We start from the raw sequence: 27990 nt of genomic DNA on the forward strand, positions 1-27990 counted from the left end.
CCTACAAGGCCTTTTAAAAAAAAGAGTCAGCCTAGATTAAAAATTGACAAGGAGTGCATAAAGAGTCAAACCCCTAAAAGAGTCTCTAACTGCTAACATCTCTTAAGCCACAAACTCAGCCTGTGCCGATAGCAAGCAATGGGCAATAAAATGCGCACCTGAATAGTTGTGCCCTGCAGTTCAACCAAAAGCCACGTGCCACAACTTGTAGAAATGCACCTGCTGTTGATGCTGTACTACTAAGTGGCTACATGTAAAACACCGATGGTTGGCAAGGCAGCTTTTTATTTCCCCAAACTGGTTTTTCTCTCTTGATGCATGTTATCATTATGCAGAGCCTGCTAATGAGATGCAAGTTGGTCCTCATTATAAAACCTAGTTTACATATTGTACTAAATCATGCTTTGCCTAACTATGGTTTAGTGATTAACCTGTAACTGGCTGAGTTTGCAATAAATGCTAGGCAACAAACTGTAGTTTATAAACTGTCTGGCTTTAGTTAGACATTAAGCTATTGTCTGGCTTTGGGTTAGCGTAATATATGAACCCATCCTAAATATTGCCATGGCTGCTTTACTTCTCTTTTACAGGAAAACCAAAATGTATATTTTATGATTAGGGGAGAAAAACATGTGGCCTATTGGAACAGCAGCTTCTTCAAGAATTCACATCATTAAACCTATGTTGCTTAAGACATTTTAGAAAACAAATGATACTCCTGAACAGAAGTTGAACGTTGTTGGGTGAAAGAACATCTTGAATGATTACAAGACTGGTGAAAGAACTTTAGGACAGAATCACAGTAATGGCCACGTGCCCCATCCATTTGCCATACGTGAAGCATTTTCTCTTCCTGTACTTACTGTATAGCAGTGTTTCTCAGCCGTGGCAGCTTTCAGTTGTGTGGGCTTCAATTCCCAGAATGCTGGCTGGGGAATTCTGGGAGTTGAAGTCCACACATCTTAAAGTTGCCAAGGTTGAGAAACACTGGATTAGAGTCCTGTTCTTTAGTGACTGCATGGACATGCCCATGTAGTTTCCTTGGCAACGGGATGAAAACGGTTTGCTATTGTGTTCAGCCTTTAGGCTTTTTTTTTTTTTAAATTCCCAGTCTAGACTAACAGCCATGCAATTTCCTGGTGATCCCCATGAGATCCAAACCCGCTCAACTTTTTCAAAATCAGCCAAGGTTGGCTAAGTCCAACCTTCTGTTGTGATTATTTATCCAAACAGCATATCAAACATTTTGTCATTATTATTGACACTGTGCAGTTTCTGTTCTCCATGCACTATTTGCAGCAGAGTATTCCGAATTAAAAAAAAAAAACAATTTTGAACACTGGTGGTGTTGATGTAATTTCTGGGTAAGGTGCTCTCGAGTTTTCTCCTCTATGGCTATGTTCAAACATCACAGTAATGAAAGATTGGTTTAACCATAGTTTGTTAAAGAGGCCATAGTGAGCTGGTTGGCAGTTGTACACTAACCTGGCTATTATAAAGAAAGGAGAAAGAGCAACATGTGACTGATAGTTGCTGATTTTCCTTTACAAATGTGATTTAGAAGCTCAATTTTACTTTGAGAATTAAGAGCATTCATGTGGTTAGATGAGGAAAGAAGCTGATTGCATTCTCCTTCCTTTGCTTAAAATGCATCAGCACAAGGATGCATTCACTGAACTTTTGATGCACATACCAATTTATATTTCTCTCTACACTATTCTCACTCCATTTTCTTCCAGAGGAAGAAGATGGGTAGCCATGTAGTCTCTTTCTCTTGCTGCCTATCCCCTACTACAGTGAGGAACAAAAAGGGGTTAGCAAAGTGGAATGCGTGAGTGAGTTTGGGTGTCATGAATAAGTGAAAGTCCCTTTGAAGCTGGTAGCCTTGAGGTAAACTTTAAGGAAACAGGAAATCAGGAAACCGATACCACAATAATTCCAGGAATATTACTTTATTGTAATAAGGTATAATAACAGAATCTTGAAATCAAACAGAATCAAGTTTGAGTTTTTTTCACATGCTTTCCACTTTCCCAGGACTGAGTTGTTGTTTTACACCCTTAATGGTTCCTCTCTTCCAAGATGACCTCTACATTCCTTTATCAAAGCCACCTAAGGTACAACCATTGTCTGGACTGCTTTGCCACATAATAGCCTTGGACTGTTATTTGGGTAAAATGCAATCAAAAACTGTGCATCCAAAGTCTAATAAACGGGGGTCTGTTACATCAAGATTTTACTGTATTTTAAGGTTTGCTATTTGTACATTAAAGGGGAAAAACTTTATGTATAAGATTGCATCAATCTTCAGCTTTTTAATGACGTGCATTTACATGCACAGTGCAAAAGGTCATCAAAAAAAAGATCAGCACAGGTAAGAGTATACTTACCTCATACTTTCCATAAGGACGAAAGCTTGCTTTGATGCCAAAAGCAGATAGAATTACTGAAGCAATAAAAAACAATATTCAGTTTCTGACTTTATAGAAATCAGACTAACAATTCCATTTTAATCACATCCTCATTGAGGAACACAAATTGCTTGCCAATCATGAATTCTTTGAATCCTTTGGTTTCAACCTTCTGGTTTTGTGTACAGCACACTTTTTATGCATACACCAGGCTCAAGCACCCTAGATGAAATGTAACAGAACTATAGCACTCTCATCTGGAGGAAATCAAATCATGGCATCTTGCCAGGTGCAGGACACAGATTATGAAAGGCAAGTATGCAGCCTAATGTCCAATAAATACATTTGAAGTTGTAAATTTATTTATCTGGTCAAAAGCCTGAACAGTACTTTAAAAATTAGCCTAGAATGAAATCCATCAAAATCAGTACCCAAAGAAGGCTTAACTTAAAACATTATTTTTAAAAAGCTAAGTCTTTTTCCCATAGAGTAAAACAAAGATTTTTTTCCCTGTAGATTTATTATCAAAATAGGCAACATTCCAGCAATGTTCTAAAAAAAAATGGACAAGTAATTTAGTAGATAAAAATCATATGAACAAGAATCACCGTTTTACTTCTGCTCCTATGTTGTGAACGTCCGGTAAGTGGAAAGAGTCAAACAAGAATGACTCCATTCCTAAGCCACTTTCGCACTCTCATCTGGAGGAAATCAAATCATGGCATCTTGCCAGGTGCAGGACACAGATTATGAAAGACAAGTATGCAGCACAGGACTGATAGGCAGAACGAACGTCAAACAGATAAAAATAACAACTCAGCAGATAGTGCGGCCATCTCCCCTCAAAATGGAAAGAGAAAATACTACAAGAAACTTTCTGGGTTTCTATTAAATATAAACAAAAATCTGTCATAACTCCTTTAATCTTTAATTTAAGGCAGTAGCTGCAGTCCTCACCTGTCCTTTGAAGTCAGTGAAGGGGAATCAGGAGAGAAGAAAAAAGAAAACAGTGCCTCCATAGCATTTTCCTTGACCTCACTTCTCAGTGCTATCTGTTGAACTGCAGCCAAAATAATGTTCTGCTTAAACAATATAGACAGCTATTAAATACTGAAATGCCAGAGGGGCATCAGCATCTGCCTATTTTCTACGGGAAAAGCTTCTGAATGTCATTTCCAGCTTTTCTAGCCTTTCTCTGCAGCCCCTGTTGTCAGGGGCAGTTGTAAATCCCAAAGAGTGAAAGAAAAATTATTGGGCTTTCTGATCTGAGAAGGGTGAGCACCTTAAGTTAGCATTCCATCATTTTAGAAAGCCCCAAGACTTGTGCTATTTAGCCTATTAAGTAATTCCAGATATCTCCAGTGTCTCTCTTTTTGTAGATAATATGCTGAATGCGCCCTGTTTTTAAATATCCATCAGTCTAATCTTATAGCACTACACAAATTAATAGTCCCTTTTATAACAACTTCCACAGAGTTAGGAAAGGAAAGCTCAGGTTGCCATAATTACTTTACATCAAGCTTCACTTTGACATTAATGGCAGCCAATTCTGCCACAAAGCAGCGGAAGACATAAGGGACGGCAATTGTTTCAATGGTGTTGCTTTGGTCACAAGAGGTGCAAACGTATTGTCGGGTGCGAGTGGTGGACCAAGCTGGTGGAGCCTTCAAGAGAGGTGAGAGGAGACTACCGCAGTCAACACACACGTGGGCCACTGAACGATCTGAGCAGTTGAAGAGACGATCATGCAGCAAAAAGGACGTCCCGTGAGCCAACAAAGCATCCCGCTCCATCTCCCCAAAGCGGATGCCGCCCTGGACGTTCCTTCCTCCAATGGGCTGGTTGGTGACTTTATCGCGGGCCCCTGTAGTCCTCACCTGGAACTTGTCAGAGACCATGTGCCTCAGGCGCTGGTAGTACACAAGACCAATGAAAATGTCTGCTTCAAGCTCTACTCCAGACACCCCGCTGTACATCCTCTCCGTCCCGTAGTAATTATAGCCAGCAGCCTTCAGCAACTTGCCAAAGTACTCCACAGCGGAATTCTCTTCGGAAAACGTAAACGGGGTTGCGTCATGGCAAAGTCCATGGAGTGAGGCAGATTTTCCTGCCATGCTCTCAATCAGCATCCCAATGGTCATTCGAGATGGAAAGCCATGAGGGTTGAAGAGGATGTCTGGCACCATTCCACTTTCAGTAAATGGCATGTCTTCAGCTGGCCACAGTCGGCTCAAGATGCCTTTCTGTCCGTGACGGCTGGCAAATTTGTCCCCAATAGTTGGATTCCGGGGGACTCTGAAAGTGACACACACACACTTGAATCTTCCAGTTCCAGTATCATTACTGCATACCTTGATGTTGTCTACAATACAGATTTCCTTATTCCTGGAAAAAAGGAGAGTTTAAATCACCACCAGAAGAGCTCCTGCAGGGAATTTCCAACATGTTTTGGGAGGAAATAAATACTTACATAAGGTGGAGACTAAACAGAAGAAGATAAAAAACAGACCATGCTAATGTTATAAATGCAAAGAAATGCTGATACTCTCAATATAACCTTTCAGTAATAGCATTTTGAATCTTACTTTTTCAAAGTCTTTAAATGATAACAATCAATAGCTATTTTTTGCCCATAGATAAAATAGAGAGGATGGAGAAGACAAGTCTCCTAATGAAAAGACTATATATGCCATGATTCTGAGGGAGTGTACCCTGACCTAAAAAGTCATTTTTTGTGTTAATGGCTTCTAATATAAAGTTTTCAAAGGCAGCTGAAGGCAGAAGAAGGGCATAGTAAGACTTCTAGCAACTAGGGAAGATTTTCATATCTCCTTGGATCTACCATGTGGAGCAAACCTGGAGTAATTTATACAGAATTGAGAAATTAAGCTTATTTATTCAATGGATGTAACTTATATAGAGGACCTTTTCATACGGTGCAGAATTTTAATATGCATTACATACATAGTACAGGTAGCAATAAACTACAGGTAGTTCTCAATTAACAACTGCCCTGTTTAGTGACTGTTCAAAGTTATGACAGCGCTGAAAAAGCAACTTTACAACTGGTCCTCATGCAGCATCCCCCTGGTCATGTGTTGCTATTTGTGTGCTTCACAGCTGGCTGCTGACAAGCAGACTCAATGGAGAAACTGGCAGTAAAATTGTAAGTCACAGCCATGTGATGTCTCGCTTAACGATTGCTGAGGAAGTGAGGTTGTAAGTCAGTGGCGGCCATGTGATGTCTTGCTTAATGACCACACCACTTAGTGATGGAGTTGCCGGTTCCAATTGTGGTTACTAAGCAAGCACTAATTGTAATTGTTTTCAGCCACAGTTTTTTTTTCCCCCAGAAGAAAATATTTGTGGAAAAGGAGAATTATTTGTCACCACAAAGACTATAGTTCAGTACTAGAATATGGCTTTTACACATCAAAAAATTACAGATCCAACTGTTGGACTTTCAGTTCAGAAGGATCATGTCTCTTGAAAACGTCCTCATTTATGACTCTGCAGAGCTGCTGTCATTTGCTAACACAGACAAGACTGGGTTAGCTGAACCCACAATCTAACATTGTGGATAACACTTGAAAATACAAATGACAAAAAGTTATCTGGATTCTAGAGTCCAGTCACCACGACACGTGCCATGACTGCAAAAGTGCTCTCACCTCACTTCTCTTCCTTTTCATTGCATTTACAGTGGCATGACTATATCCAAGAGAGGAGAGACTCCATTAATGGTCAAGTATGCTGCCCGCTACACAAGCAACAGCTTCCTGTTTCTTACCTCGGAGACAGGCAATTCTCAATCGGACCTAGTCATGGTTTGGCCACAAACATTTTGTTTCTACATGCACAAAATTAAACACTGAAAGTACTTTTATCAAGCCACTGAGGAATTTTAAAGCTGGTTGAGGTACTGTATTCAATACAGATTTACAAAAAGTGATAATGAAAACAGAAAAAGCTCCCTCCAAGGCAAAAACAGCTGTTTTCATGGAGTGGACATGAGTTTTATATAATTATCTGTGACACACAGAAAGAAGAAAAAGAATATTTTCCCTTCTTCTTTTATAAATGTAGGACTTGGGATCACCAAATAAGATTGACAAGTGGATTCTAGGGAATTGGACAAAATATTATTTTTCCTCTGCACGTATACTACATAGCTAATTTATGGATTTCCTTGATGCTTGTTGGGAATGGCAATTCAGACAGCCCTAAATGGGGATTAGATTAATTCATGGAGAACAGCTCTATCATTTGCTACTGGCATTCACAGCTACACAACACTACCATATCCAGAGGCAATACACCACTAAAATAGCAGGGTGGGGGGAAGAGGAGGGGGTGGCTAATGCCTTCCTGGTGGGTTACCAGGAAAAAAACAGATGGTCACAGATGGTGAACTTGATGGGCCTTTACACTAATTCTACAGGCTCTTACATTCTGATGAGCTGGCAAAAGGAGGCAGTAGAATTAAAGCTCCAAGCTCCCAACTTGTGCAGCTTCATTCTTACAGAGTTACCTCTGTTTGGCTTTTTCTATCAAGCCTCTTCCATCAACTTTCTTTTGCAGCTTCTCTACTCAATACTAAATATGTCTGTATCAACTGAAAAGAAGGTGGTGTCAACAAAAGTCTTGCAACTACAGTAAAATTGGTGAGAGGGGGAATGGGAGACGGAGAGAGAAAAAATGCTCGTAGGAAAAGTGTGTGAATGAGAGACTGGCTTTCTTAAGATCACTTACTCAACATGGTGAAATGGATGACAACTTGCAATCCTGGATCACTTTTTCTTCTACACATAATATTTTTGAGTTGTTTAGATAGGCAAGCTACCCAGTGAGGATCAATGGCTATTACCTTTGATGATAATGTGACTGCCTCTGAAGGCCATCTGCTGGCAGACAAGTGGGCTATCTTGTGCAGTTGGTTGACCACTGTAAGAACAGGCTGCTGGACTAGAAGGGCCAAGGATCTGATCCAGCAGGGCCATGCTTATGTTCTTATGCTATGTTACCCAGAGAGCAGCCATTCAATCTGGAAAAAGGAATTTCCAGTTTTCCTGTTGGAAACAATGATGAAACAGCAACAATCAGCACTTACTTATGGTAGGTCACAAAGCTTTCCCCTGTGTTGAGATTCACATAGCTATAGTAAGGATCTCCATACTGAAGTCTAGCTCCAACGTGGGGCAGGCCATCGGGGTCCAAACTCTGGACAGGCTTATCACGCCCAATCCCAAATACTAGATTGTCTTCTCCCTGCTTTACTTTTTCTGCAAGGTCAATGCGTTCTGTCTTGTAGATGCTCCCATGTCCAAATCCTCTCTCCCAAGAAGACTTGCTCAGGATCTAAAGAGATACACATTCACACTGAGTAAAAGAGGCAATGCCTGTGTAAGTACAAATGATCTTGTTCCCCAATTTATGGGAAACATAGTAACAGTCACTTTCAGATTTCACCAGTTTCTACATACCCTAATCCTCCTCCAATTTTTTGACCTCCAAGTGTGTTGAATGGTTACTACTTCCAGCATGGGTAGGGTACGGCCAGTAGCACAACACACCCAATGAGCACCAGTTTGGGGAAAGGGTGCTTGGATTTCAAAGGGACTGAAATTGCTGTCTGACCCTCAAAAGATATCCCAAGCACTGGGTCTGACTTGTATGGTGACAGGCAGAACTTCAAAGTCTTAGATTTAAGCTTAAATGGAAAGTTAAGATTAACATTTACAAATTAAATGAAAATTGTTGCTCAAAAAAAAAATCTTTTAGCCTGGGATACATTATAGTGAATATAGACCAATAGATGATTTTTTTTAAACAATGACGCTGATTTATGCTACTTCTTTCAGGAAAGTGCTTGTCAGGCACTTCCTCCAAAAATGATTTCCCATTCCCACTTGATGAGGTAGAAATATTTTCACCATGGATTAAGTCCATTATTGGGAAAATCAAGTTTGTCTTATTTTTCATGTGATTTTCACAGATGCAGAAAGAGAAAAATACTATGAAAATTTGCTCTTATCCATCTCCATTTATTATGTTCTTACCATTGCATCTTCCATATCATAACCACTATAGGAGATCACAGCAACAACTGCATTTGTACCAATGGGATAAGAGTCCATGTTGTAATAATCATATATGGATGGCCGAACTAATGGACTTTGAGGAGTCTGAAGCCGATACAGTTTGTCATCAGATCGATATGGGAAGGTCAGAAGTGGAAAACCCATTGTCTGCTTACCTGGGAGCCAGGGGTGGGGGTGGAAGAAGAAGAAAAAAAAAATAGAATGATCATGTATAGTCGGATGAGAAAATATATTCAAAATGTCTTGCAACTTTCGGGAATGGCCATAACTTGGTAGCAGAACTCATGTTTTCACACTTAAATGATAACAATCTACCATTAAACAGCAGGCAGTAAGCTATGGAAAAAGACCTCTCTGTTTGAGACCACAGAACTTTTGCTAATCAGAAGAAACAGAACAGAATTAAATGCACAAATATCCTGTCCTGGTCGAAGGTATCTTCCTACATTTAATATATAGATATACAAAAATACTTTCTAATAAATGATATAAATCCATATATTTTCATTTTATTTAAAATGTTTAAATGTAAGAACTAATTTGTTTGGTGAGCAGTCCAAATTTCCCAGCTCAAGTTTCTTCCTTCTCTACCACTGAAGATTTATTCCCTTCTCCTTTCCATTTTTAAAAAGAATATACTCAATGTAACCTCAGTGCTACATGTCCAGTATGTAAAAATACAGTTGACAGAGATTAATCTTCTAGCCCACTGTTTCTCTTCCATCTTGTCAAGAGCCATTTAAAGGAACTAAATGCTTTGCTCACCATTCTTCCCTTGTAAGTTGTCCTAGCAGTGGTGAAGGAATAAAAGAATGAAGAAAAACAGCAGGCAGCTATTATGGGAGTATAGCAGCATTCAGACAAATTCTACTAACACACTGAAGAAGAAACCATTGACTACACTTCCCACTTGAAAGAGGTGCATTAAGTCTGCTTCATACTAGGCATGCAGTTAGCACATGAGAGAAGCTCTACAAACATGTCTTGAACTTTGCCAGGCTGGCCAATCATAATGTCTGGATCCCAGTGTCTAGTGAAATTATCTTTCTAATTTTAAGTAGATTAAACAACAAATGTAGTGCAGAGAATGAATTAGTTACTTCTGTCCATACTGAACAAAATGTATGCAATTTAATGATGGAGTAGTGAATTGATTTTACAAAACCTGCTTCCTAGGAGAAAAAGAGGCAAGAGAGCCCCCTGGTGTTCTGCTATTGGATACTATCCTTAACAGTTACACCAAAGGAAGGTGATCCTGAATTTAAGATCATCTCTCCCAAAAGAGAAGAGTAGACAGGAAAAAAAAATATTACAAACCCAGATAAAAATCTTGTCAGGACCCAACTTCCCAACTTGTAAATTCCAGATTGCCTTTACTAAAACCTATACTGGAGTCACACACCTACATACTAGTCTGAAATCTTATTTCCAAAATGGCAGAGCCAGAACAACAACAACAACAAAAGGACAAGTATCTGTAATCAGGCACGAGAGGGAGAAAAGTCACTTATTGATCCTGCCTTACTGAGAAAAATGTTTCCAGAAAAATAGACATGGAATCCAAGGACAGAAGAGGTTCTCCATCCACAGACTACGCCCTTTTGTTAGTGTTCTCTCCCTCAGTGAGAGAAATGGCTTCTCTGTTCCTGTTAAAGAGTGTATGTCTCTATTCTCCAGATACAAGATGAGCCCTAGCCTGAGAATCCTCTCAGTCTGCAAATCCTGAGGAGCCCCATGGTTTATCAAGGAGCCCGGGGAGATAAAGCAGGGAGCCTCTTGCCACAGTGGCAGAATGAAGGTGGCATCGCTGAGGACAGAAGGTCAGCAATGTGTCAGGGCATCTCTGCTCTGCTCATCAGTGGAATGTCATCCAACAACTCTATTTAAGTACCGTTCTGGGGAAGGTCTCTGCAAGGTCTTCCCTCAGGCTGCAGTATTTAGATTGCCTAAATACTTCACAGATATGAACCAGGTCCTCTGTGAAATGTGCTCAGTCACCGGCATCGTGGCCTCTTGCCCATCTAGCCCTTCAAGAAGCCGGGGGGAGTGGGGGAGAGTGAATTGTTGGATTTCAGAGATGACCTGTGCCTCTTTAAGAAAGGGGATGGTGCTTGCCAACTTGAAAAATGTGTGGGTGCCTCCCACTCAAAAAGTCTGTTTTTCAATTCTGGCATGTTAGCTGACTGCCACCCAGCTTCCAACCTCCCCTTTTTAGGAAAGGTTTTGGAGAAACTGGTTGGGCTGCAGGAGGAAACAGATTATGTGTCATAGGACTTTAAGCTCACTCCCATGTTATTTAACATCTGTATGAAACTTCAGGGGCAGGAATGTCTGTGGCAAAACAGCAGGCATGCCTGGGCAATCAGAGCCCTGCCCCTTCTGAATATGTTTCGCACACATCAAACACATGTAAAAAGGAGCAGGGCTTCAATTACCAGGTAACACCTCCCATTTTAACATTATTGACATCCCCTCCCCCCCATGGATGCCCCTGGTTTGGGGTGAAGTTTAATCAATATGCATTTGATCCCTAGTCATACATCTCCTTCTTGATTCTGGTAGGAAATACTGTGGACATTCCAACCTGCTGTCTGAAGGCTGTTACGACATGGATAAGACAAAACAGGCTAAAATTGAATCTCACCAAGACAGTGTGTCTGTCCAGAAACTGGCTGGGTTTCTGGTAGCCTCTATGTAAATTAAGGATAGGTTCATTTCCCCTGAAGAAGATCTGTAACTTGGGGGTCCTCCTGGACTCATGTCTCCAGCTAGAACAGCAGTCATGGCTGGGAGGTCCTTTGCCCGCTTTTTGGAGCAGGTAACTCATAGCCACCTACATTACTCTGAAGCTGGACTATTGTAATGCATGGTGCTTAGGACTGCCCTTGAACACTACTTGGAAACTTCAACTGAAGCAAAATGCAGCCGCCCATAAGCTTGTGGGTTAGTGTTACACCAATATTACAGGTGCTGCATTGGTTGCCAGACTGTTTCCAGATACAATTCAAGGTGGTGGTTAATATCTATAAAGCCCTACATGGCTTAGGCCTAGAGGTCTGTCTGCTCCAGAAGGAATCTATCCATCCTATTGGATCTACCATGAATGGATGCTCTGAGTTTCCCCATCAAACAAATCAAAGAGAGGTGAATCTGGAAATAGGCCATTTAAATAGCTGCTCCATCCCTGTGGATTTTGCTTTCTATTGAAAACTCTTCAGTCTAAATACTCCTATCTTTTCATAGAGTAGCTGAAACTTTAAGATAACTTTTGGAGATTAAAAGCCGCACTACAGATTGTTTTTAACCATTGGATATTTTTGTCATTTCTTGTTTTATATTATTGTTATATTTACGTTACAATAACTATTGTATTTTATGAGTATTTATTTGGATGCTAGTCATTAGGAATCTCTGGAGCTGATATTACTATATAAATATTAGTAAATAAGCAATAAATTAGTAAATAAGTAAATAATAAATACATGTCAAGGTAATTATTACTGGAAAAAAATCTCATCTTCCTTTTGCATAAATATAGCATATAAACATAGTATATAAAAAGAATCAGGAAGAGCAAAGGATGAAAGTACAACAGCGACATTTGCAAAAATGTGACATGCAACAAAACAGTGCAGCATGAAATACTCCTATTTAAATACTCCTGTTTTGTCTTATCCATGTCATAAACAGCTACCCTTTTTTCTAAGATTCTCTATTCTGTTCATACTGCCAATATTCTATCTCTTCCCCTCATTCCCTGCCACTCAGCATGTTCCAAGGTTATCTTCGGGCATTCCTAATTTAGATTCTCCTCCTCATTTTTTAATAGTTCTGCAAAACATGGAAGCTCCTCCAAAGCCTGTTGATAACTCCTATGCACAGATATAGTCATTTCTTGACTATAACAATGCATACTATGAAAATGACTGAACTACTAGTATAATTAGGAAACAGTAAATACTTACCCATCTGACACTGGTACATGTTTCTTGGACTTTGGTTGTGATCAGAGAAAGGAATGAAACTTGCCACCACGCTTAGCATGCTAGAGGGGAAAAGCTCCTGGTGAGTGGTCAACCCAGGTTCAATTTCATCCTTGGACACTGCAATGTTCATGAATACCTAAGGGAAGCCCAATTTATATCACTTTCAAGAGCTATCAAACCCACTGAACCTCTTCTAGTTCCAATTCCTATTATTACAAGAATAATCATTCTGCAAAGCTAAACCAGTAAATTTTAACAGTGCACTGCAGAAAAATTCAGTATTAACATGTAAAATCCAAAAGGCCATTGTTTTCAACCCTCTTGATATCAGAGTTTAACATTCACGATAATAGCATCACACATCTCATATTTTTCTTCCCAGAAGCATATTCTCCAAGCTAAAATATCCTGTCTTTAGAGTGAAAAAATTATAAATGGCAGCAATCAGAATTAATGGCCTTAGATATTACAGCCAATATGCCTTGGACAAAATCCAAGGGCCTCATTAATGATGCTGTTATCAATTGCATTTCTGTAATGATTTGTTCTAAAAAATCCCAGAAAATTGCAAGGAAAACATTGGGAGCTGCTCAGTATTATGTATACTGAATGACCCAGCTCTGCAGGGGTTCAGGCAAGGGTACTTTTTCAGCCTGAATGGAGAACTGGGGGGAACAACGGAACACTTTGCATGCAAAACTTGCTTTATTCTTGAGCTAGTGATCTTTGAAAACATAGAAATCTAAGACTAAGTGAGCACATTGGTCTGTTACTTACTGTTTGAAGCGCCCACTTACTAATCATAAGAAAAAAGGTTCAACTACCCAACTAGGCTATTACTGATCAAATACACCAGTGATAAGAAACACACTTCCAGGATCTCCCCAACACTCCCAAATAGCAGTCTACATATTCCCCAAATTAAATAATTAAAAAAAAACCCCAAAGCTCACAACACCACCAAATTGTTCAACAAATTTTGCATGCTTTCAGGCAGAAACTGCAAAAGCTTGTAACATTTATGGGAAAAAAATGCAAGAGGTGAAGCTGTCAAGATCTTGCAAGATTTGGCCATCTTACAAGATTTTGGCCACTTTTAATTTATTTTTGTTTTGGTGCCCCGTCAAGTCCTGAGAGGCTGGCAAGGTCAGGAAACAAGAACCACTAGGATTTCTGGAAATATCTTTATTGCTAATAGGGTCATGTAGGAGAATTCTGAAAGCACACCAAAGTCATTCTCCCACACAACTAATACCTAGTATAATTTAGGCAGAGCTATTCTGGGTCTCTTTCTCACCCCTCCCACCTCAGAGAAGCAAGAATTGCTTCTGTAACAGCCCTGTTTCCTCCTTTAACTCGTCTGTCCTGCCAGGGTCTGGAAGGCATTCCATTACACCTCTAAACATGATGTCAGATCACAGGATCTGAAATATAATACAGTAATGTCTTGGATTAGCTGATGCTTTATTACAAATATTAGGGAGTGTTACCTGTTCCATTGTGCCAATCCATTCTTCTTTCCCCAAAGCCAGGTTTTGTACAGGACGCATCATTCTACAAGGGGTAGTGAAAATAAAAAGTCCTGGGTAGAGACTGGGTTTTCCTGTCATTGGAATAAGGACCACTTCTGTCCAACTTGGAATTTTCTTTTCTTGCGTTGCCTGTTAGCAGAGATCAAGACTCAAAATGATTTATTTTTATATCCTTCAGCAGAGAGAAGAAATAGCTAGTCTTTAAACTAATTCACAAGGTAATAATGATAAGCCTTGTAGGATCAAGATTTAAAGAACATTAAAAGAGAGGGAGATAAAGAGGCTTCATCAAAAGCTATGACTTTTGAAAGAGGCAGAGATGCAGCTGGAAAACCATCTAATTCTGTATGACAATCATGGATGCCAATCACCCAATCATTGAAATGCCACAATTTTCCAAGAGTATGGAGCTGAGATATACACTGCAGCTAAGCAAAGAAGACTCACCTTGAAGTGCCTGAAAGTCTCCACAAGATCAGGAGCCTGATCCTTCTCTATCCAGCCCACTAGAGCTCCATCTAATGTAACTGGATAACATTCAGCGTAAGGTTGGCTTGGTACACCATCAACTGGAGTGACACCTATGGAAACAGTTGCATGGCAATGGTTAACATGTTATCATGAACAGCTGTACACATTCCCCAGGAAGTTAGTGAAGTCCATATTTTGACTGGTATTCTCCTAAAATTCCCCCAGCATGGCCATTAGGTAAAAGACACAGATGGGATTTGCTTTGATCAAGAAACCCTTATTATGGATGAAAGTGTCGATACAAGTGTATGGAAGACAATGGTAAAATTTCTCTTTAGTGTAAAAGATTGGGAAATCTGAAAACCAGTGAAAGCCATAAAAATGTTGTGTTTGAACCTAATGTATTCAAAACCCCAATTTAACCACAAACACACTAAACAAGCTGGAGAAAAGCTCATTATCTGCCTCATCTCCTCCTCTGAAAAAGAATTAATGACTTATTTCATAGGTAAGCTTCAGAAAGAATGTAATATCTAAGTCATGCCGCTTCAGGGATTGTCTTTTCCCATGCCAATTTACCCATGTTTAAAGACTGGCTGCTATAGATCACTTATACAATGTCAAGACTTTCTGAGATTCACCTGATAGCCAGATTCCAATATGTGGAGCTCTTTGACCCCAAAACTTAAAAAAAAACTTCTTTATTGATGTTTTTCTTGCAAGTGAAAAATATTTTTCCAGCAAGATTTTAAGTTGAACAGCAACAGACATCTGTTACCTAGCTCCTAGAGGGGCTTTTTCCATTATGTTACTATCTACTTAATGCTATTTCTTTAAAGCACATTTCCTTAGTATTCAGCCAAAAAGCTCCCAGAATGGCTTATAAATATAAACAGTGAGACAAGATCTATCCTCAGGTTTACTATCTAAAGGGCATAATAAACATAATAAAAGGGAAGGATGAGGAAACACAGAAGCTCAAACACCAGTTCTTAAAAGTTATAACTAAATTACATAAATTAATCATTTACTTAGGAAGGAATGGAGTAGAAATTTATTACAATGGGAAAAGTTTCAATTAGCAATAATCGCGCCTCGGATAAACCTCATTGGCTACGATACTGCCACTGCGCAAAGTACATAGAAATGAAACACTGGACTGCTACAAGTTTAAGATCCTATTGCTAATAACAAATAGTCAGATATTAGATATTAAAAGAGGAAAGGCCTCTGATAAATACCATCAGTGATCAGTAAACACATGTTTGAGATTGTAGGTGAATGTATGAAAAATGCTTGTGCTTCTGGTCTACCTAGCTCTGTGTGGCTGTCTCCAGGAAGCCCACTGTCTCTCCCATCATCTTCTACTTGATTCTTTTAAATAGGGATGGATGACCGTGCATTCATTCTCAGTATGTTCTTTCTCATTCCAGTTTCATTTTGGCTTGCTTCCACATGTTTTGTGGGTTTTTTTTAAAGTTTGCACAATAATTCATAGACTTTTCTCCAACTATATACTTTTGTCTACACTCTCCCTAAATTCATATTGTTTGTAAACAATTTTTCTCAACATGAAGAAAGTTGAGAGCAAACGGTGCACATTTTTGTGCACCCTTTGCCTCTAATTTAAATCACAAACTGCATTACAAAAGTGTGAAAAGCATCTATTTTGGTGCAATTCCATTCCATTTTGAGGAGTATGAATTACGTAAGTTCACATAAAAATATGTATCAAATTAATTTCTCTCCCAACATTATTTTTAACTACATAGGCCAGAGATAATATGCTTGCAAATAGGGCTCTGCAAATCCTTCAGAATAATTGCTGTGGAATGTGTGCAAGTGCACAAGAAGTACTTCTTTCTGAATTGTTATGGGAGTTGTGCCAGACTCACACGGCTACTTTGGCTGCTCCTGGTTGTCCCTGCATGATCCACAGGATGGTTCTATAATACTGTTAAAATGCAGTTGTAATTTATGAGGAAAGACTGTTGGAGTATTGCTATTGATCTGAGGACTCTGATACATCTTCCAGAGAATTTTAAGAACCTTCAAATCCAGTGAAAAAACCACTGCTTTATAAACATTTCTACATGCACAGAAATTATACCTCTGCAAGAGTAATCATCCCAATTTGAGACTGGCTTTCCATAAAAGCATTCTTCTGACCATTCCAAATGATTAACACTCACCTAAAGAGCAAAGCAATGGTAGCAGAGATACAGCGTGGAAAGTCTGGGTTACAATTTCACAGGGGGCTGTCATATGGTTCATCAAGCCACAAGGCTCGCCATCTGGTGTGTGGACAGGACAGAGAAAGCCCCAGGACTCTGGCAACAGCTTGCGCACCGTTGTGGTTCTCATCTTAAGAAAAGCAGCTCCTCTGTGCACGCAGCGGAAGTGGGAGAGGTAGCGGAAGAAATTCAGCTTGTCTGCTATCACACACAGACCTGACCCCTGCAGCATGCCCAAACCTTGGAAAGTAGAAAGGGGGGGGAGGGGAGGAAGAAATAGAAATCTGATTTCCAATTCTGTACTTAGAGCAGTTGTTTGCCAAACACTCAGCTCTAGCTGCATTTGTATTTCTGACTTGGCAAGTGTTAGAACTTCAGATTTTAGACAGGAGAGATCAAAACACTCAGGATTCAAGCAGTCGGAAAAGAGCAAGAACTCTTGTAGGCATTGTATGGATTCCCTGATCTCCTTTTTGAATGTGTTTTTTTGACTCTGTGTTGCTGACTGGTCACAGAAATATAATTTCAGAAGAGGCCTAGCTAAAAAGAGGCCCCAAAACACAACCACAGTCACACACAGAAAAAAGCCTCTGCATTTTGAAATATGACAAACAAAACCCAAATATTTAAGCTCATGATATGGGTTTTATATATACTCCATATATACTATATACTCCATCCTAAGAAAACTTAAAATTCCGCATTCAAGTCATCAAAATTTGGGAACAAAATATCAGTTCTGTGCTCTTATCACGCGCATTCACAGAACTGTATGATTTTTCTTATTCTCGTTCTGCGTTATTTGACTGTTTTTTCTAGATAGAAGGGGAAAAGCTAGAGAACATGGAAATCTCACCACAAACATCTACCCACCCATAGTGCCTTGAAACAAGGCAGAGGACAAAATCATGTTAAACAAGCTGTGGATTTCACTCTTCATAGCTTGCTGACTGCAGCTACTCATGGGAAGAGTGAGGCATGATAAGGAGCGCACTGTTTCTGTGCTCTTAAGCCATATTAAGATTCAGTGGGACATGTGAACAAGTTGACTAGGCTTTGCTTGTGATTTGCACAAAAATGCCTACAGAGAACTAGCAGAAATACACACAACGAATGTGCTGCACTTGACATATGAAGCTACAACTACTTTCTTCAAGAAGTTGCATCTTTTCCTGGTAGTGCATGGTAGCCAAGTACCTTCTTAATTGAAACAAGTATTTTCTTGGGATTATGCAGCTACTTTATGATTTCTAAGAGTCAACACCTACTTGATGGCACATAATCGATCAATCAATACAAAACCAGGAGAAGATGCTTTTTTAAGAAGTCACCAGGAGGTGCAGCATATGTGCACAACATCCCTAATAGACTATGGGAAAATTCTAGCAATGTCTCTGCTGAGCTGGAAATGTTTGTTTTGGCAATTTTGCAATTTACATCACTGGGTTAAATGGAGAAATGAAGTTAAGAATTCAGTATAACTGTTATGAACTATGACTGCAACCTCTGTTATTAGGCTGGAGCAGGGGAGACTCAGCACAGTATACATTACCAAAAAAATGAAAGTTATTCTTTTCTGAAAATGCCTTTTCATACAACTCTGGACTTGTGCAGCACATCTAATTTTATTCAATAATTCAGTTAAGTATTTCCAGACCCCTTAGAGGTGTAATACTGTACCAATTTAGCTAGAAGTAAAGCCAGATGCATAATTAGGTTGCAGACAATCCTACCTGTCTTTGAGCGCAGATTACCAGTTGCCAGGAGATATTCAAGCATCCTGGTAAGATCCACTCCCATGCCAAGAATCTTTATCATGTTTTCTGGAGTAATTGTTATATTTGATTTCTGAGCTTTCTTGTCTAAGGCTAGTTTAACAGACTGTAGCCAAGTTTCCATCTTCTCCTGAAAGACAGGATGAAAATAAGACAAAGGGGCTTAAACGCCTACTGTGTTACCACAGGGGTGCATACAAATAAATGGCAATTTCAATAAATATGGTCAAGTATACGTATTTAAGGCTAGACTACAAGAGGCATTAAGTAAATTAAGAAAATTTAAAAACATCTATTAACAGTAATTTAGTCACTTAATATATCTGAAATGTAGGGTCAAAACATGCTTTGACTGAACCCAAACAGGCATTTGTAAGTTTCTGGGACTCAACTTTCTTGGCTGCTCAACTTCCTTGGGTGTTGCCATTTTGTCACTGGCTTGTAGCAAATTAATCCATGGCTTAATGCTACATACAAAACACCAGTGGGGTTGGCAGCAAGCCAAGGATGGCGTTGCAGCACTAAAGGGCAGGAATGTAATACAAAGCCATGGATTCATCATGCCTACCAAGCAGGACTCCTTATACAAAGAAGAGGAAAGGTGCAGGTTCAACCCCGGAAAGAATTTGCATATTGACAGCTCCTAGACACTGTTCCAAGCAATGCTAAGGGAAATGTAGAAGGTGACATATGGCAACTAATGCAGCTTCCCAGGGTTTTAAAGAAATTTGGTGCCCACTTGAAACAAAGGCACTGGAATATTAAGGACTCTCTTGCTGTTTTATAAATCAGGAGTATCTGTACTAGTAAAGAAATCCTTGAATTATCCAATATAAATGCCATTCCTACGCCACTGCAATCAATCAGTGTCTCTGCTTTGTTGTTTAACTTTCTCCTTGTGAATCTGGATTGTTGACAAGAGTAATCTGGACTTTCATCTGTAAAAATGGAGAATGCAGAGCCTTCTGAAATCAGCACAAATATAGACTGACAGTTGAAGAATCTACAAAAATAGTCAAATAATCAGGCTCCCTCCTTGTGCTGATACCACATTTCCTGGCATAAGAGGCCACTAATCTTACTGAGGACTGATTCAATTTGTGGTCATTTCATCCAAGGAAACTAACCACTTTCATCTTCCATTAAATCTGGGGGGAAGCTGAAGATACAACAGTGGGATCAGAAAAGGGGTACTTGTGTGTGTCTCACAACATATATTGGGTGATTATTACATGGAAGACAATGGCTGGATTCATACATCATATAAAACCATAAATTGGGAGTGCAGCTCCCTGCAGCTCCCCTGCATCCCATTTGCACCCCAAGATCATGCCATCAAAATGGAGGAGCATAATTTGGTAGCATAATTTCAAGTGATTTTCAGATTTTAAGGACAGGAATGTGAGTGATTTACTTCCCAAAGACCTCCGGCTCCCATTTCAAACCTTACACTCACTTAAAATTTGGTAATCAAGAGGCTCAAAAGTTTCAGCCATGCCCTTGAGACAGTGTCACATCACAGATAGCCTTGTACAACTCTTCAAAAGACCAAAAGGTTGACTGTAGTTCCTGACTGACTGTAAACTATGGTTTACAAATAAAAATGGTGATTCAGACATGGTAATCCTAAAATCAAATGAATCACATTATGGCTTAACACAGTATGTGAATCCAGCCCTGGAGTTCTGTCTGTACACAGTGTATATACCCGTGTTTGTGTGTAAGAAGGAGGGAAACGGGGGGGGGGGGAGGGGATCAATTTTAAAATATTACCTTTAAAAACATGAGGTAAAGTTGCCCTGAAGTGAGCACTTCTTGATTCATTAAGCTGTCAGGATTGTCCTCCATGCATCCCTCTTTGGCTAAAGTAAAAAGCTTTCGGGTCATGAGACAAAGCAAGTAGAATTTCTCAGCTTTCGTTTTTAGATGTATGCAGATGCACTGGCTATAGGAACAATGGACAAGAAGAACAAATCACCCTCTGAATTTCCTTAATTATCTTCCCAATCAAGCAGCATTCACTGGCCACCCCGCTATACAATCTGGATTAAGAAAAAATCAAATCTTTAGGTACCTTAAAGTCAGTTTTCATAGAAATTTTTTTTATTGGAACAAATCCAGTATATTGATGCAGAAGAAGGTAACCAACATCCTCCAGATGTTTTTGAGTATAATTCCCACAATCCCTTCCTTCTGGTCACAAGGGCTAGGGCTCATGAGATTTGAAGACCAAAATGTCTCAAAGGTACTAGATTTCTTACAGATTTGATTAACATAATAGGAACAACTATTTCTACCTCAAATGCATTAGGCTTTAATTGGAACTGGTGTAACTAAGGAGAACTTGGATTAGCTATTAAAGGGCTGAATTTTAAATGTAACACCAAAGTTTCCTTCAAGTCAGGCTCAACTGCTGGAGACTTCAAGGAGACATCACATTTTCTTGGCAACAGTACATAAATGATTTGCTACTGCCTTCTTATATTCTCTGGAGGCCATCCATCCAATTCAATTTCCAAGACCAGGCAGGTGTTGCATCTGTTGAGAGTTAGGGATGGCCTTGTAATCCACCTAAAACAGTCAGAAAACTCAGATGCACATGTTTTTCTCACTGATATTCCACCTTTATGGAATCTATCATTATACCAAGAGCTATGGATTCTTTGTCATTAGATGAAGCCATGAGACTTATTATACAACACTGGAAGGATAAATTTACATTTGCTTGCAGCAGTGATTTGTTGATATGTGTGCTCTGCCTACGTTTTAAGCAGTACTTAATGACAAAAGGACTAACAAGAGAATTTCCGAACAATTTTGTTCCACTAATTCTACCAAGAAGTTTGTTCTAGCATTCATCCAAAACCTACCTTGTCATTTAAGCAAATCAGATATAGTCCTACCTCTGCAGGTAACAGAGAAGAACTGTTATTAACCCAAGAGGAATCTGATCCTGAATTGAATGATTCTCCCCATCCCAGGACAATTTGACAGAAAACACTCATGTGACTCTAAGATAGAAATTCTATTTTAAAGATAGTTTTTCTCAGTTTTTATTTTAGGGAAATACAGTATTTCCCTCTTATATAACAAGACTTGTTCATATATTTGAGCCATGCAGTCATGACTATTGTCCAGCTTCCCTTCTCAAGCCAAACGTTTCTAGTTCCTCTAGACCAAATATAGCTTGCCCTTTCCTCATAGGGCCTCCAAGTATAATTGCCTTCTGAATCTTTTCCAGTAATTTATATTCTTCTTAAAGCATGATTCTGAGAACTCAACACAATACTTTAGATGAACCAAATACAAAAATAAAAAGGCAGTACTCCCCATGACACAGAAACTATGGTTCGATTAGGAAATGCTTAAAACAACATTGATAATTTCCATAGCTGCACCACTGTGTGGGCTCAGACTCAGTGTGATCCTAAACTGGTTACAAGAAAAAAAGCTTCAGCTGCACATACTTGAAAAGGAACTCTCCAACACGCTCATTAGAGTACCAGTCAGGAAGGTTCAATTTTACTCTGAAGCGTTGCCCCAAGAAGATCAGCACTTGTTTCTGGGTCACACAGCCATCCTCTGTTACCAGCCTCAGCATTTGAGAGACACAGTTCTTATAAAAAGTATCCTCTTCTTTCCCTTTAATCAGTTCTTGGAAAATCTGAAAGTCTGAGAAACTAACTAATGCCTGGAGCAGAAAAATAAAAAGTTGGAATTTTTAGATGCTTTGGGACCTGATTAATAGAAAATTTGTAAAATCATTTACTGGAGCTATGATGTTCATATTCTTAATCTATATCATGCTGGAGACATCTTACAGTATTCTGAATTATATAGTTTGATAATAGTGGACTCATATTGATTTGGAGAAGGTGAATACCTTCCAGAAATAGAACCCCACCTCTGCAGACAGGAATTATCTAAAAGTAATTTCTCTGCCACTGAATTGTGTTTGAGATATACATGTTATATTAGCCTGGTCAGCCAATTCAAGATTTGATTTCTACAACTGAACCAGGCCATAGTCATAGGCTTGTGAATAACCATTTACTCCAGCTATGTTGAATGCAAAGGGCCCTATGCAGCCTCCTAAGGAAAGAAGTCTGCTTGTTCTTTCTTCTGAAAATCATAGCTCCCTGAGAACAGAGTATAATGGCAATACCTTAAGGAGGAATCCCAGTGGGATAAAGAACAGCTCCTTCTGATAGATGAAGTTCACCATCACTGAACCGCTATCAAGGTAGTGTAGAGTCATGTTAATAGCTGTATGCTCATCTCTAACACAGTGAATTGAGACCCCTAAACACCATCAAAAGATACACTTCTTAATATTACTGCTCCATAATACTATCAAAGTTGCTTTCCCCAGTCTTATGCCTTAATGATGTATTGGAGCTATGCTTCCCAGCATCCCCAGCCAGTCTTGGGAATTTAAATGTGCCATTTGATAGCAGGCATATCATATCATATCATATATCATATCATATATAAAAGGCCTTTCTTTTGCTGAATGCATCAAGTTGCTGCATAGAAGTACAGGTAGTCCTCATGTTACAACAGCAATTGGAACCACAATTTCCATCACTAAGCAATGTGATCATAAAGCGCAAGGTCACATGACCACATCATTTAGTGACAGCAATCCCAGCAATCCCCAAGGACCGTGGGTTGTTAAATGAGTACCTCATGTGACTGCGACATGGGAAGAGGCGCTGAAACTGAGTCCCAGGCAAGCAGGCCAGAGCTACAGGCAGGCAGATGCTATGGAGTGTGGGCAGGTGCCGCAGGCTGGCGCTACAGAGTATGGGCAGGTGGGTGCTACAGAGTATGAGATCCCCATGCTGCCCAGGGGCTCCTTGGGAGAAAAAAACAGCGGGAGTGGGAACAACCTGCGGGAGCAACTTGCAACCTCCTGCCAGCTTTCCTATTGACTTTGGTTGTGGGAAGCTGGCAGGGAAGGTTGCAAATGGCAATCACATGACCAAAGGACACTGTCGCAACTTTGAAGGCCGGTTGTAAGTCCCCCTAATTCAGCACCGTTGTAACTTTGAACAGTCACTGAATGAGTGGTTGTAACTCAAGGACTACCTGTAAGGCAAACACAAGGAACTGGTGTGAGATTGACATCAAGGGCATGTTAGAATTTTCAATCCAAAGGCCTGTCTGAGGATCAATCTCCAAAAAAAGGGTGAGGATTGGGAAAATAAAGGGTATGGTCAAAAGTACATTTAATTTAAATTAAGATTAGCATTTAAAGTTAAATATAGTTTAATATGATTTTCTCCCATCTATTCAATAATTTCGCCCTTCTGTCCTCACAATGGCCTAGGTCATAGAACACATCTGATTTGATTCACTTTGGAGTTGTTTAAATCTAGCCACTACAGTTTGCAAACTACACATTTAGCACTGTATATAAACCCAGTCTAAAAATTTGGGGGCAATTTTTAGTGTGCTCTCAGGATTGAGCCAAAACCTGTGAATGGTGGATTTTGTGCAAATAGGGTATGCATAATTAGGGAAGGGAAGGCAATATAAATACCTGACACAATCACAATACAGTATTCCCCAGACTTTTTGTCACAGTTCAGATTAAAAAATGTCCAAAACAAAATATTATAGACCAAATCAGATCAGAAACAAAACTGTAGCATACTGTGTACCTAAAATATCTAACTTCCACCAAGAGAAATAGTAAAACGGTGCAAACAAAGACCATTTTTAAGTCAAAAGTTACCATATTGTGTGTACCCTGGGCCTCTAGATTTCCATTTTGGTTTTATCATTGCAAGAGGAAAGTTGCGCCGAGGCATAATCATCATTCTTATCACTTTTTCTATTCCATTAATTATGAAATAACCACCCATTTCCTGCCAAGAGTAAAAAATGCTAATTAGTCTTAAGCCAAGCTGTCAGACAAAAAAGGATCAATTATTTCAACTAATTAGCCAAGAAAGAGTTTTGAATAAATGACAAAATTGGGGGGAAAAAAGTGAAATTTTTGAAACTTTATTTTTCACAAGCCCTATCTTTTTACATATATTCAACACTTTAGGCACAGAAAAGAAAGCAATCTAAATGATTACTACTGTAATATTCCTTAAGTTTGTGTGTTGATTTTTTTTGTATTTTCAGAGTGTTGAATTGTCATTCTATTGTTAGCTTTTCCATTTTAAAAACTGATACAACTCTTGTATCAAAGAATATTTAGTAATCCATCACCATCAAACAGTAATTATATATATTCAGAAAAATAAATGGAGCTTATTTCCCAAGGGGGAAAAAAAAAAGAAATTCTCAGAAGAGTCCCTTCTGAAATGGATGTCTAAAATCCACTGAAATAACCCAAGATATTTTTTGCTTCACACAGATGCAAAACCAAACCAACCAAATTAAATAATACCTCTTCTTCTTCATGGTGTTGGATAAGCGCTTTGGGAGAAAGGCCATGGAGATTACAAAATTTAGATTTCACCATAATTGGAACATTCCCAAGGGTCTGTTTAATAATTCCTTTAGGAATTCCATTCACTGACCAGCTGATATCACCCTATACAGGGGGGAAAAGTGATTTTAGAAAAAAATTGAACAAAATAATTTTGAAGGAGCACTGGAATCTCTACTCAAAGAAAAAACTATTCTGTAAAATCTCATAACAAAAAATGTCTAAAGAACATTTACCTATACTATATATAAAACTTAAATGTTATATAATACACTTATACACACACACACACACACAAACTGATTATGCTTATTATTAACACACTAACTGATTATGTGAATATTGTTCAGAAAGCCAACTAAAAATAGTTACTTGCCATGCAGATGGAGAGTTAGCTGAAAAATGATTAGGACCTATAAGACTTTTCACTTTATCTGTCAGAGAGAAGGTGTATCCAAATTATATTCTCCAACACCTATAATCAAAATGCTTACTATTTATGTTACTGGAAATAATAGGCTTCATAACAAATAGCCTTATCTTTTAAATACATGAGGTGTAAAATCACTATGACTCTTCTTATTCTTCTTCTACTAGAAACTGGGGTCATCCAATTAAATTGGCAACCATAGTTACATCTTGCAGTAAAAAGTACTTCCTGAACCTGCCACCATTTTATTTCATTGGAGAACCCCAGATCCCGGTATTACCAAAAAGGGAAAAATATCACTATGTCAGTTTTCTATATTTATTCAATGTTCTAAGCAGAGTCCTAAAACTCTTTGAAGTATTATTTTAGTCCTTTACTTACAGTCAGTTTCCCACGGTAGGTACTTCTACGTGCCCGACATTCCGCTGGATAAACTTTCAGCTCTTTACATATACTCCCTTTTGGTACCATAGGAGGGCTGATGGTGGCCCCTGAAAAGGCCAAAGTAATCCGATCATTCCTGAAAGCAAACTCCAAAGGAGGAATGTCCTAAAAAAAACAACAACAACAAACGCAGAGGTTTATCGTATGCTGATTAGAAAGGACCTAAGAAATCTCCACAGGAGAGATCTTCTTGTGGCTGTATCTGCTGGGATGTTAGACAACACTGTTTCAATGCACAGGTGCTTTTCACTTTCTAAACCAGTATTTCTCAACCTTGGCAGGTTTAAGATGTGTGGACTTCAACTCCCAGAATTCTATGCTGGCTGGGGAATTCTGGGAGTTGAAGTCCACACATCTTAACCTGCCAAGGCTGAGAAACACTGTTCTAAACTGTCAACCTACAGCAGCCATTCAGTCAGGTAACAAAGCAGAAGGCTCTTCTGAGAGATCACCCAACTTTGGTCTTTCCTGAATTGTAACCTCATGTCCCACAGTCTACCTGTACCTACAGGTGAGCTTATAACATTAAGAACTGGAGCTAATGCTTTCTTTCTTTTTTCCTTCTTCCCTCATTACCCTTTTCTTTGTCTCAAGTCTTTTAAATTATGAGGATTTGGAAGCCAGAGTAGGAGCCTTTTTCAGCTAAAGAATGGGATTAAAAAAACAAAAGAAATGGTGAAGATTTACTTTGTGTGACATCTACTATGTTGTTGTTTAGTCGTTAAGTCGTGTCCGACTCTTCGTGACCCCATGAACCATATTGCGCCAGGCCTTCCTGTCCTTCACTGCCTCCCTGAGTTTGCTCAGTTTCATGCTCATTGCTTCAGTGATGCTATCTAACAATCTCATCCTCTGCCGTCCTCTTCTCCTTTTGCCTTCAATCTTTCCCAGCATCAGGGTCTTTTCCAAAGAGTCCTCTCTTCGCATTAGGTGACCAAAGTATCTGAGCTTGAGCTTCATTATCAGTCCTTCCAATGAGCAATCAGGGTTGATTTCCTTTAAGATTGACTGGTTTGACCTCCTAGCAGCCCAGGGGACTCTCAAGAGTCTTCTCCAGCACCACAGTTCAAAGGCATCAATTCTTCGGCGCTCAGCCTTCTTTATGGTCCAGCTCTCACAGCCATACATTACTACTGGAAAAACCATAGCTTTGACTATGCGGATCTTTACTCTCAACCTGGCAAATGACTACTGTAAGTATGTCCTCATAGAGGAAGAGCATCTCTCCACGTTCATGTATAATATTCATGCTACTGCACGCTAGTTCATAAAAGGAGAAGGTTGCTGTGTAAGAGCTTAGTAAAATTTGCTAACACTTCAACAGCTCTCTATTATGCTGGAGCTAACCAACAGAATTAACAGCCAAAAAATTAAGAGGAAAGAACGTAGACAAGAAATGTGAATAAAGCTCTTTTTACAAAAAACAAAACAAAACAAAACCTTCCTCGTTTTTTCATACTTCTTCTTCCAGCTCTAAGAACAAAATGCAGCAAAACATCAGAGCGTGAAGGGGGCTCTTAAACTCTAGCATGGCATCTTTCTAGGGAATTCCTTTCCCTCTATTTTTTGTTTTTCATTTACAACCAGTCTGTTAAAGAGATCTGATAAATACAATGAAGATGTGCTGTTGTTTACTTTTAACTGATTTTAACCAAAAGAGTATTCCATCGCACAGAGTATCTCTTTCTTCTAAGCACTATTTGTGTCTCCATGATTCGTTGAGAAGGAATCTCCAAAGGGGGCGGTGTGCCCTCTTCTTTACAAGGAAAAGCTTGACTTTTACATTATTTTCCATCCTGCCTCTTTTTTCGATCCCCCAACCTTAATTCTCTTCCCACCTCGCAGCAATGTTTTTCCTCCCTTCCTCTCCGCCTTGCTCACCTGCACGGCCCGGATCAGACCTTCGCTCACAGAGTAGTTGAACGACTCAATATGGGCCCGTGCAAGATCCTGCAGGGCGGGCCGCTGTTGCTCTCTGGGCAGGCCGTAGTCCGGCGCCGTAAGATGCTTGAGGCTGGGACCGCTAGGCAAATTCCTCCATTTGCACGCAGCATCCATGCTTCCTCATGAGCGATCAACCATGTGAGCTTTCCTTTTACCGGAAGACTGACATAGGCATCTTTTCCTTCCCATCCCGCAAAGCTTGCTGGGACTTGTA

At 39.4% G+C, this 27990-nt stretch overlaps 1 protein-coding gene and 1 non-coding gene across 3 annotated transcripts; both read right to left on the reverse strand.

Annotated features, from left to right (window-relative positions):
• Positions 1-1936: 1936 nt before the first annotated feature.
• POLR1B (RNA polymerase I subunit B) lies at positions 1937-27990 on the reverse strand. Of its 2 annotated transcripts, XM_007426618.4 has the most exons (15): positions 27714-27990; positions 25770-25937; positions 24917-25063; positions 24251-24383; positions 22676-22812; positions 21978-22201; positions 20284-20455; positions 18469-18640; positions 16694-16975; positions 14478-14611; positions 13989-14159; positions 12478-12634; positions 8471-8667; positions 7522-7769; positions 1937-4796 (listed from the first exon to the last, which is right to left on the reverse strand). In XM_007426618.4, exons 1-15 carry the CDS (start codon positions 27888-27890, stop codon positions 3917-3919), a joined length of 3399 nt encoding a protein of 1132 aa, XP_007426680.1. In that variant the 5' UTR covers positions 27891-27990; the 3' UTR covers positions 1937-3916. The 2 variants fall into 2 exon arrangements, with proteins under 2 accessions (XP_007426680.1, XP_088004481.1); XM_088148355.1 differs by lacking the exons at positions 24251-24383; positions 25770-25937; positions 27714-27990 and having other exon boundaries at positions 24917-25031.
• LOC112540451 (U4 spliceosomal RNA) lies at positions 15501-15640 on the reverse strand. Its single transcript, XR_003084541.1, has one exon. It is a non-coding gene; the product is annotated as a U4 spliceosomal RNA (small nuclear RNA).

The sequence above is a fragment of the Python bivittatus genome, unplaced genomic scaffold (genome assembly GCF_059951505.1).
Source record: "Python bivittatus isolate LINGU-HERP-01145 unplaced genomic scaffold, Pbiv_v1 ctg000020_np1212, whole genome shotgun sequence".
Classification (NCBI taxonomy): Eukaryota; Metazoa; Chordata; class Lepidosauria; order Squamata; family Pythonidae; genus Python; species Python bivittatus.